A 12150-nucleotide genomic window follows, 5' to 3' on the forward strand; every position below is an offset into this window, starting at 1 on the left:
GAAAATAAGTAACTAAGTGCAGATAGTGCAGAAATTCACTTCCGGGGCCCACTTGGTGTGTGCTTGGGCTGAGCATTGAGCTTTACACGTGTAGAGACTTCTCTTGGAGTTAAACGCCAGGTTGCAGCCTATTTGTGGCGTTTAACTCTGGTTTGTAACCTGTTTCTGGCATTTAACTTCAGAATAGGGCAGGAAGTTGGCGTTTGAACGCCAGTTTGCGTTGTTAAAATTCAGAAAAGTATAGACTATCATATATTTCTGGAAAGCCCTGGATGTCTAATTTCCAACGCAATTAAGAGCGCACCTATTGGGTTTCTGTAGCTCCAGAAAATCTATTTCGAGTGCAAGGAGGTCAGAATCCAACAGCATCTGCAGTCCTTTCAGCCTCTGAATCAGATTTTTGCTCAGGTCCCTCAATTTCAGCCAGAAAATACCTGAAATCATAGAAAAATACACAAACTCATAGTAAAGTCCAGAAATGTAATTTTTGCTTAAAAACTAATAAAAATATACTAAAAAGTAGCTAGATCCTACTAAAAACTACCTAAAAACAATGCTAAAAAGCGTATAAATTATCTGCTCATCACAACACTAAACTTAAATGGTTGCTTGTCCCTAAGCAACTAAAAATCAAATAGGATAAAAAGAAGAGAATATACTATAAATTCCAAAATATCAATGAGACTTAGCTCCAATTAGATGAGCGGGACTAGTAGCTTTTTGCCTCTGAACAGTTTTGGCATCTCACTTTATCCCTTAAAGTTCAGAATGATTGGCATCTATAGAAACTCAGAATTTAGATAGTGTTATTGATTCTCCTAGTTCAGTATGTTGATTCTTGAACACAGCTACTTTATGAGTCTTGGCCGTGGCCCTAAGCACTTTGTTTTCTAGTATTACCACTGGATACATAAATGCCACAGACACAAAACTGGGTGAACCTTTTCAGATTGTGACTCAACTTTGCTAGAGTCCCCAATTAGAGGTGTCCAGGGTTCTTAAGCACACTCTTTTTGCTTTGGACCACGACTTTAACCGCTCAGTCTCAAGTTTTCACTTGACACCTTTACGCCACAAGCACATGGTTAGGGACAGCTTAGTTTAGCCGCTTAGGCCATGATTTTATTCCTTTAGGCCCTCCTATCCACTGATGCTCAAAGCCTTGTATCCTTTTTATTTTACCCTTGCCTTTTGGTTTAAAGGGCTATTGGCTTTTTCTGCTTGCTTTTTCTTTTTCTTTCTTTTTTTTTTATTTTTTTCGCTCCCTTTTTTTTTCGCAAGCCTTGTTTTTCACTGCTTTTTCTTGCTTCAAGAATCAATTTTATGATTTTTCAGATTATCAATAACATTTCTCCTTTTTTATTATTCTTTTAAGAGCCAACTATTTTAACATTCATAAACAACAAATTCAAAAGACATATGCACTGTTCAAGCATTCATTCAGAAAACAAAAAGAATTGTCACCACATCAAAATAATTAAACTAATTTCAAGGATGAATTCGAAATCATGTACTTGTTCTTTTGTAATTAAAACATTTTACATTTTAGAAGGGTGATGGATTCATAGGACATTCATAGCTTTAAGGCATAGACACTTAGACACTAGTGATCATGTAATAAGACACAAACATAAATAAAACATAAGGCATAAAAAATGAAAAATAGAAAAATAAGGAACAAGGAAATTAAGGAACGGGTCCACCTTAGTGATGGCGGCTAGTTCCTCCTCTTGAAGATCTTATAGAGTGCTTGAGCTCCTCAATGTCTCTTCCTTGCCTTTGTTGCTCCTCCCTCATGGCTCTTTGGTCTTCTCTAATTTCATGAAGGAGGATGGAATGCTCTTGGGTAAGGAAAGGCTAACCTTGCCAAAGTGGAAGACTTGTCAGCCACCTTGTAGAGTTCTTGAGGTATAATCTCATGAACTTTCACTTCCTCCCCAATCATGATACAATGGATCATGATGGCCCGATCCACAGTTACTTCGGATCGGTTGCTAGTAAGAAAGATAGAGCGTTGGATGAACTCCAACCATCCTCTAGCCACAGGCTTAAGGTCCGGTCTTCTCAATTGAACTGGGTTGCCTCTTGAGTCTCTTTTCCACTGAGCTCCTTCCTCACATATGTCCATGAGGACTTAGTCCAACCTTTGATCAAAGTTGACCCTTCTAGTGTAGGGGCGTGCGTTTTCTTGCATCATTGGCAAGTTGAATGCCAACCTTACATTTTCTGGACTGAAATCTAAGTATTTCCCCCGAACCATTGTAAGCCAATTCTTTGGGTTCGGGTTCATACTTTGATCATGGTTCCTAGTGATCCATGCATTTGTATAGAACTCTTGAACCATCAAGATTTCGACTTGTTGAATAGGATTGGAGAGAACTTCCCATCCTCCTCTTCTAATCTCATGTCAGATCTCTGGATACTCACTCCTTTTGAGCTTGAAAGGGACCTCAGGGATCACCTTTTTCTTGGCCACAACTTCATAGAAGTGGTCTTGATGGACCTTTGAGATGAATCTCTCCATCTCCCATGACTCAGAGATGGAAGCAATTGCCTTCCCTTTTCTCTTTCTTGAGGTTTCTCTGACCTTAGATGCCATAAATGGTTATGAAAAAACAAAAGCAATGCTTTTACCATACCAAACTTAAAAGGTTTGCTCGTCCTCGAGAAAAAAAAGAAAGAAAGTAGTAGAAGAAGAAGAAAATGGAGGAGATAGAGGGAGATATGTGTTTCAGCCAAGGGGTAGAAGTAGTGGTTGTAGTGTGTGAAAATGAAGGAGTGGTGAGGGGTTTATATAGGGTAGGTAGGGATCCTGTGGGGTCCACAGATCCTGAGGGGTCAAGGACTTATCATCCCTGCTCCATTTAGGCGTGTAAACGCCCTTAGAGTGCAATCCTGGCATTTAACGCCAGACTGCTGCTTGTTTCTGGCATTAAACGCCAAACTGTAGCCTGTTTCTGGCGTTTAACGCCATCTTGTAGCTTGTTTCTGGCGTTTAACGCCAAACTGTAGCCTGTTTCTAGTATTTAATGCCAGCTTGTAGCTTGTTTCTGGCATTTAACGCCAGCTTGTAGCTTATTTTTGGCGTTTAACGCCAGCTTGATGCTTCTTTCTGGCGTTAAACGCCAGTCTGATGCTACTTACTGGCGTTTAAACGGCAATAAGCTTATCCTCCAGGGTGTGCTATTTTTAATGCTATTTTTCATTCTGTTTTTGATTTTTCAGTTGTTTTTGTGGCTTCACATGATCATCAACCTACAGAAAACATAAAATGACAATGAAAAATAAATAGATATAATTAAATAACATTGGGTTGCTGATAAACCCATATTTTATGATATATATTGTGCTCAATTTAAGTGATTTATTCAACCCTTCACCCACTTATTCATGTAAATTGCATGGTTTTACTTTTCCTTCCTTATTATGTGAAAAACATGTTTCCTATGCTTTAAAAATAATTATTTTAATTACCCTTTATTACCATTCGATGCCGTGATTTGTGTGTTGAATAGTTTCAGATCTTCTAAGGCAGGAATGACTTAAAGGATGGAAAGGAAACATACAAAAATGTAAGGAAAGCACAAAATGGATTTTTTGAAGAAACTGGCAGTGACGCGAACGCATGGACGACGCGGCCGCATGCCTAGCGCGAAAAAGAAGCGACACGAACGCGTGACTGATGCGGACGCACGCCTTAAGCAGAACACAGATGACGCGGACACATGACCGAAGCGAACGCGTGATAAGAAAAACTCCAGATGACGCGACCGCGTGACCCACACGGACGCGTGACAGATGCCACGTACCAGAAACTGCAGAAAACGCTGCCAGCGATTTCTGAAACCCTTTTTGGCCCAGATCCAAGTCCAAAAAGCACAGATTAGAGGTTATAAAGTGGGGAATGCATCCATTTATGAGGAGGCCTTCAATTATTTACTTTTCATAGTTTAGATGTAGTTTTTAGAGAGAGAGGTTCTCTCCTCTCTCTTAGGTTTTAGGATTAAGATTCCTCTTAAGGATTTAGAATTTCAACTCTCACTACAACAAATAAGGGTTTTCGCAACGGTCAAAAACCGTTGCCGTAGATTGAAAAACCGTTCCTAAAACTTTAGGCAACGCTTTGGCAACGGTTTTTGACCTGTGGTATATGCGGCCGTTGCCAATGCTCAAAGGCAACGGTTTTTTACCTAAGGCAACGGTAACAAAATAACCGTTGCCAAAGTTACTAGCATAGACAACGGTTTTGAAAGAAAATTTTATACAACGAACCGTTACTCAATAAGCAACGGTTTTAAACCGTTCTCTTTCATGACATAACGGGTTAAATCCATAACTGGATAGGCAACGGTTTTAAACTGTTGTAGTTTTATTATTCACAAAGCCAACGGTTTTAAAGCATTGCCAATAGTATCATTTTTGGCAACGGTTTTAATACTATTCTCATTTTTTAGTTGTCTTTGACAACGGTTTTAACACCATTGCCTTTTGTAACTTTTGACAACGGTTTTTTGTAATATATAATTCTTTATTTACAATAGTTTTCTCATGAATAAAAATAGTTCTAACTTTTTTTTTAATTTAGTGTCAATAAATAATCTAAACTATTTAAATCAAATTACTAAAGAAAACTAATTGAACATTTACCAACAAATTTGACTTATAAAAATTGTTATAAGATCCACAATCACAATATATCATCATTGCAAAATAACATAATACTAGTCTAGGTCATAACTACTTTTACTTATATCATCATCATTTTTCAAAATACAAAAATACTATAGCCTAAGGGTGACAATTTCTTCATTTTTCTTCAACAAAGTTGGTGTGGTAACCCAGCTCGAGTGGACTCTCTTGGCTTTAATGGTAACTGCTCCACATAAAGAATTAGAAAGAATCTTAAATCTGATCTTTATCTGTATAAACATTTTTGGCAAATTAGAATACCTGAATAATAAGCATTAAAAAGACAAACACAAAGTTATGTACCAACCTTGTCTGGCGAATTTAAAGACAATATATACTTCATGCTATAAAAGTTCTGACTTGAACCCAATGAGCAAAGGCTAAGTTAGAAAAAACTCAAGTATATTAGTATCTTCCTTAATTATGAATTAAGAAAAAAAAAGAATGAAAAGGATGGGAGCAGAGACCATGTTCTTTGCTTGAGAAGCTAGAGTGCTTTGGTTGAAAGAACCTACCTACATGAAAGAATAAATCTCTTGGTTAAAATAAAAATGCATAAACTAAGAAGTTCCACACCAGGTGAGTTAATAACCCAAAAGAAATTGAGGTTAATTCACGTGATCCATCAATAATAACTAATAATAATACAATCTCACTAAACTAATTAGTATAGCATAATAAGCATTAATAAGTATATAGTTATTGATGACAAGTCATCTTAGCCTAGTTTCACTAGTCTTTTTCTTTTGTTTGCAAATGAATTATGCACTTTCTTGAGCCATAAGCAAGCCAATTGGGTAGATTTTCATGCTTCCTTTGATTTAATCAACCATAGATGAATTAATGCAATTTCATGAGATTTTATGCTATAATTGTCACATATTATGAAAGAATGAATATCTCATGATTTTGAGCATAGCTTTGATGTGTTTGGTTGATTAATGATAGGTGAAGAAAGCTTGGAGAAAGGTTGAAGCAAGAAGGAATGGCTAGGAGGAAGAGAGGACAAAAAGTTTGAGCAAAAGTTTGCCTCAAACTTTAGCTCAAACTTTTGGAATAAGTGAAAACGAACCAGAGAGCAAAAAGCTTGACCAAAAGTTTACCTCAAACTTTTGTGCAAACTTTTGGGCAAAAAGCTTGAGCAAAAGTTTGCCTCAAACTTTTTGGCAAACTTTTGGGAGAAAAGCTTGAGCCAACGTTTGCCTCAAACTTTTTGGCAAACGTTGGCATCACAAATCAACACCCTGGAGAGAAAAAGTTTGCGCCAACGTTTGCCTCAAACTTTTTGGCAAACATTGGCGCCATGAACAACACACCCTGGAGAGCAAAAGTTTGCGCCAACGTTTGCCTCAAACTTTTTGGCAAACGTTGGCGCCATGAGTGTGCAAGGGGGAGCCAATGTTTGAGCAAAAGTTTGACCCCAAACTTTGGCTCAAACGTTGGTAGCAGCAAGGATGGGGTGGCTGATATGAAAAGTTTGAGTAAAAGTTTGCCTCAAACTTTTACTCAAGCTTTCATGATTCCAAACCCGGTTCATTTCGGTTCTTCTCCAAATTCCAAGAGCAATCAACCAAGGCCTCTATCAACCCAATTCCATCAAGAGCAAAGGCCCAATTGAAGGCTTGAAGACTATTTGAAGAAAGTGTATAAATAGCATAGGATTTAAGTTTTTCGAGAGCTTTCTTTTCGGTTTAGATTGAGTGCACTTAGTAGAGAGCTCAACTTTACATTTAGCATTGTTGTTTTAATTCAAGAGAATTTGGGAGGAGAATTGATCTCTCTTCTTCCTTGTTCTTGCCCAGCACTCTTTACTTTTCTTGTCTTGGTTCTTGGGTTGGAGAATTGAAGGAATTCTATTTCAATCTCATCCTGAGATCTCTCTGTTTAATTTTACTGCATAATTGAATTTCCATTTCTGATAATTGCTTCTTCATCTACTTTCTCTGCAATTTACATTTCCTTTGCAATTGTTCTTGTTGGATCTAGGAAGGCATTGAGATCTAGACTTGGTTATCTAGTCTCTTGGGTCCTGATATCTGAATTATCATTTTACATTCTCTGTTTACTGCTTTCAAGCTCATTTACATTTACACAGTGAAGACCAATGGTGTGCATCCTGACAGTTACAAATTGCTGCTATTTCCATTTTCCCTCAAAGACAAAGCCACTCAATGGTTGGAGTCATTTCCAAGAGATAGCATCAACAATTGGGAAGATCTAGTGAGCAAATTCCTTGCTAAATTTTACCCGCCTCAGAGGATTATTAGATTGAAGACCGAAGTACAAACATTCACACAGATGGATGCTGAACCTCTCTATGAGGCATGGGAGAGATACAAGGCTCTAATCAGAAAATGCCCTCCTGAGATGTTTAATGAATGGGATAAACTCCAAAATTTCTCTGAAGGACTGACAATGAAAGCTCAAGAGGCACTTGACTATTCCGCAGGAGGCTCGATGCAACTTATGAAGACAACTGAAGAAGCTCAGAACCTCATTAATATGGTGGCAAACAATCAATACTTCTTTGCTCATCAGAGACAACGCCAACCATCACTAAGGAAAGGAGTGTTAGAAATGGAAGGGGTGGACACCATCCTAGCTTAAAACAAGATAATACAGCAGTAGATTCAAGAACAATTTGAGCAGATGGCTAAAAAGATTGATAGTTTACAAGTTGCAGCAGTGAATACAAGCCAACCATCAACCACATGGGGACAAAATGAAGAAAACCAAGAAAATCAGCAGCAGGAACAACCTCAATATGTGCACAACCAAGGCTCAGGCCAAAATGAGGTTTATGGTGACACCTACAATCCATCCTGGAAGAACCATCCAAATCTCAGATGGGAAGATAACCACACCCACAGCCAGCAACCGTGGCAGAAAAACTCAAACCAAAACAACTAAAGAAACACAACTTACTCAAACCACGACCAGCAAAATGCTAATAATAATCAATACAAGAAACCACAAAATACATATCAACCACCCCACCACAATCCACAAACTCATCAAAATAGCATGTCCGCACCAACATCTAACCCCCAAAACTACCACACTACATTTACAATTCTTCGTTTTCTTTGCAATTGTTCTTGTTGGATCTAGGAAGGCATTGAGATCTAGACTTGGTTATCTAGTCTCTTGGGTCCTGAGATCTGAATTATCATTTTACATTCTCTGTTTACTGCTTTCAAGCTCATTTACATTTCTGTTTCAAGATCCGATTCAATCCAATTCATCTTCCACTCTTATGCTTGTTGCAATCTTACTTTTCCTTGTTTAATTTCTGCAAATCCAATTCCCAATTCCCTTTACAATTCAAGCCATTTATACTTCTTGCACTTTAAGATTCTGCAATTTACATTTCTTGCATTCTAAGTTTCTGCCATTTAATTTCTTGTTCTTTAAGATTCAGCACTTTAAATTTTAGTTCTCTTTAAATTCAATGCAATTTACCCATTCACTTTACTTTCCATGCAATCTAAATTCTACAAATCACAAATCACTCAACCAAATCTTGATTCGCTTGACTAAATCAACCACTAAACTAAAATTTCCCAATCCTTCAATCCCTGTGGGATCGACCTCACTCCCGTGAGTTATTATTACTTAATGCGACCCGGTGCACTTGCCGGTGAGTTTTGTGTCGGATCGTTTTCCGCACATCAAGTTTTTGGCGCCGTTACCAGGGATTGATTAGATTGACAATGATTAAGTGAAGTGGAGATCTAGATCAAGCACTTTTTCTTTTCTGTTTCTTTAACTTTTGACTAACACGCTAACTGTTTGAATTTTTGCCTAAGCTAACTAATATTTCACTTCAGCCATGGATTGAAGTGTTATTGCTTTTCTGGTATTGTGTGATTCTTGTGTTTTGCTTGTATGTCAGATACAAGAAGAGAGATCCCTACCTTTCATGAAACTGACGAAAGAATCCTCCGAAGGCTAAGAAGAGAAGCAAGAGAAAAAAATGTTGCTGGAGAGGAAGAATCAGATGAAGAATATCATGAATTGGAGGAACACTCAACAAATCCAACAAATCTACCAGTGAGAATGGCCAACAACAATGGTCAACCCCAGAGGAGAGTCTTGGCTTCATATACACTTGCTAATCCAAGGCATTGTGGGAGTAGCATCCTTACCCCAAATGTCGATGCAAATAACTTTGAATTGAAGCCACAACTCATCACCTTGGTGCAGAATAACTGTTCCTATGGAGGAGGCCCCTTGGAAGATCCAAACCAGCACCTATCCACCTTCCTGAGGATATGTAACACAGTGAAGACCAATGGTGTGCATCCTGACAGTTACAAATTGCTGCTATTTCCATTTTCCCTCAAAGACAAAGCCACTCAATGGTTGGAGTCATTTCCAAGAGATAGCATCAACAATTGGAAAGATCTAGTGAGCAAATTCCTTGCTAAATTTTACCCGCCTCAGAGGATTATTAGATTGAAGACCGAAGTACAAACATTCACACAGATGGATGCTGAACCTCTCTATGAGGCATGGGAGAGATACAAGGCTCTAATCAGAAAGTGCCCTCCTGAGATGTTTAATGAATGGGATAAACTCCAAAATTTCTATGAAGGACTGACAATGAAAGCTCAAGAGGCACTTGACTATTCCGCAGGAGGCTCGATGCAACTTATGAAGACAGCTGAAGAAGCTCAGAACCTCATTGATATGGTGGCAAATAATCAATACTTCTTTGCTCATCAGAGACAATGCCAACCATCACTAAGGAAAGGAGTGTTAGAAATGGAAGGGGTGGACACCATCCTAGCTCAAAACAAGATAATGCAGCAGCAGATTCAAGAACAATTCGAGCAGATGGCTAAAAAGATTGATAGTTTACAAGTTGCAGCAGTAAATACAAGCCAACCATCAACCACATGGGGACAAAATGAAGAAAACCAAGAAAATCAGCAGCAGGAACAACCTCAATATGTGCACAACCAAGGCTCAGGCCAAAATGAGGTTTATGGTGATACCTACAATCCATCCTGGAAGAACCATCCAAATCTCAGATGGGAAGATAACCACACCCACAGCCAGCAACCGTGGCAGAAAAACTCAAACCAAAACAACTCAAGAAACACAACTTACTCAAACCACGACCAACAAAATGCTAATAATAATCAATACAAGAAACCACAAAATACATATCAACCACCCCACCACAATCCACAAACTCATCAAAATAGCATGTCCGCACCAACATCTAACCCCCAAAACTACCACACTACCCCTACAAATAACTTCCAGCAACCACATTCCACCCCCATCATACCACCAATAGACCATCATGAAAGTAGAATTTCAAGTCTTGAGGCAGCCATACAAGCAATTGCTCAGTCCACTCAAAGCTTGGTCAAAATGCAAGAGAGAAATGAAGCTACCATGAAGAGCCTTGAACGACAAGTGGGACAATTGGCCAAACAAGCTGAACGGCCAACCAATGTTCTCCCAAGTGATACAATCTCCAATCCAAAGGACAAAGGAAAAGCTACAAAGTGGGAGGAGTGCAAAGCAATCATAGTGGGAAGTGAAAAGACTAGGGAGAAGGAAGCCATCAATCAAGAAGAACACAACAGAGAAGTTCCACAAGAAGAGACAGAAGAGAAAAGTGAAGAGGAGAGAAAGACCAAGAATGCAAAAATTTAAGGGAGAATGAAGGATTCTAAGTTTGGTGTTCCACCAAAATCTCATTTAAAAGCATACTCTTACCTCCTGCATAATGCTAGATCCAAGCAATCAGACAAATTATTCAACCAGTTAATTGTTTTTTTTGTTTTGGTTCCATAACCTTTAGCAAGGCCAAAAGAATTCATAAATGTACAACCTGTTGCATTAGAGACAGTGGCAAGGAATTAAGTTTGGTGTTCCCACACCAAATTAAATCCAAAAGCCACACTCAATTCATGCATACTAACTAGTCAACTAAGGGCTTGAGAAGCAAGCAACTTTTGAGAATTGTGCAGGGAACTAACCACCATTTGAAGACATTATGCACCACAACTCAAAAGGGGCACAACAGAAGGAAGAACAAAAGAACTGTAAACCAATAGGTTGTATCTATACTTAACTTCTGCTGTTGAGAAATGCTTTGATTTATGTCTTGCTAAAGTGTTCATCTAGTACAAGTAGAATCAATTTTTTTAAAATAAGTAAGCTAGTCTAAATGTGTGCTTGTGTGTTTACTTTCACTTAACAAAAAGCATGCTTTGTCCCCTGCATTTTCAATTCAATAAAAGAAATATTTGAATGTGAAGTGAGATAGTTCTCTGTTAGATAGAAGTATAATAAAAGTAAGTGGTGGTATGTGTGTGTGATTGTATAATAGCTCACTCTTAGTAAATAAAAGAACTAGGATGTTTCCTTCTAAGTATAAAGTGGCCTACTGTCTATGAATCTCAATCAAATAAAAATCCTTGGTTAGAAAGAAAAATAAAAAAAAAAAGAAAAAAGGGGAGAAAAAGAAATAGCCAAAGAGTGGCAGAACAAAAGAAAACAAAAAGAAACAAAGCTGGACACCAATAGCTTGAACCTTAGAATATATGCATGTGGTGTCTTTGTACTAGGATCTGCTTGGATTATTAAGCTCTTTGGAGTGCATCAACACTTGGTGACTTGGGTTAACTAACCCGGGATCATCAGCTGAAAATCCACTATCAAGAGCAACCTAACTACAAGGCATTTAGTAACCCAAAGAGGTACTGGGCATCAATGTTTTAAGAAGGAATGTGAGCCAAGTGTCTATAGTGAATAATGTGTCAAGTATAAAGAAATCAATGAACTTGTTAGACATGACACTCAAATAAAGCTTATGAACAAAATAATAGCCAAGGATAAAGGAATAATGAGAGGTCATAGCAGTATGTTACTTGAAGCTTGAAGGAGACTTTCTAGGCTTAAGAGTCAATAAGAAGTGAGTGTTTACATATCCACATAAGACCCCATGAACTTCCAATAACACTCTACTAGCATGAACATCCTCTTCCATTTCATTCTTTCTTCTCAATAAATCTTTTCTTGCTTGGGGACAAGCAAGCTTTAAGTTTGGTGTTGTGATGACAAGTCATCTTAGCCTAGTTTCACTAGTCTTTTTCTTTTGTTTTCAAATGAATTATCCACTTTCTTGAGCCATAAGCAAGCCAATTGGGTAGATTTTCATGCTTCCTTTGATTTAATCAACCATAGATGAATTAATGCAATTTCATGAGGTCTTATGCTATAATTGTCACATATTATGAAAGAATGAATATCTCATGATTTTGAGCATAGCTTTGATATGTTTGGTTTATTAATGATATGTGAAGAAAGCTTGGAGAAAGGTTGAAGCAAGAAGGAATAGCTAGGAGTAAAGAGAAGACAATGGAATAAGTGAAATTGAACAAGGAAGCAAAAAGCTGGACCTAAAGTTAGCCTCAAACTTTTGCACAAACTTTTGGG

The 12150-nt window shown here is 38.0% G+C and overlaps 1 protein-coding gene across 1 annotated transcript in view; it reads right to left on the reverse strand.

Moving 5' to 3' along the window:
* LOC110268452 overlaps nucleotides 4619-12150 on the reverse strand; it is an 18707-nt gene continuing 11175 nt past the window's right edge. The window contains exons 5-7 of the mRNA XM_021114618.1: nucleotides 5157-5204; nucleotides 4997-5044; nucleotides 4619-4919 (exon numbers count right to left, since the gene is read on the reverse strand). Coding sequence (XP_020970277.1) covers nucleotides 4782-4919; nucleotides 4997-5044; nucleotides 5157-5204 — 234 coding nt within the window. The 3' untranslated portion in view covers nucleotides 4619-4781. The remainder of the gene's footprint in view (nucleotides 4920-4996; nucleotides 5045-5156; nucleotides 5205-12150) is intronic.

Source organism: Arachis ipaensis, chromosome B10, assembly GCF_000816755.2.
Source record: "Arachis ipaensis cultivar K30076 chromosome B10, Araip1.1, whole genome shotgun sequence".
Lineage (NCBI taxonomy): Eukaryota > Viridiplantae > Streptophyta > Magnoliopsida > Fabales > Fabaceae > Arachis > Arachis ipaensis.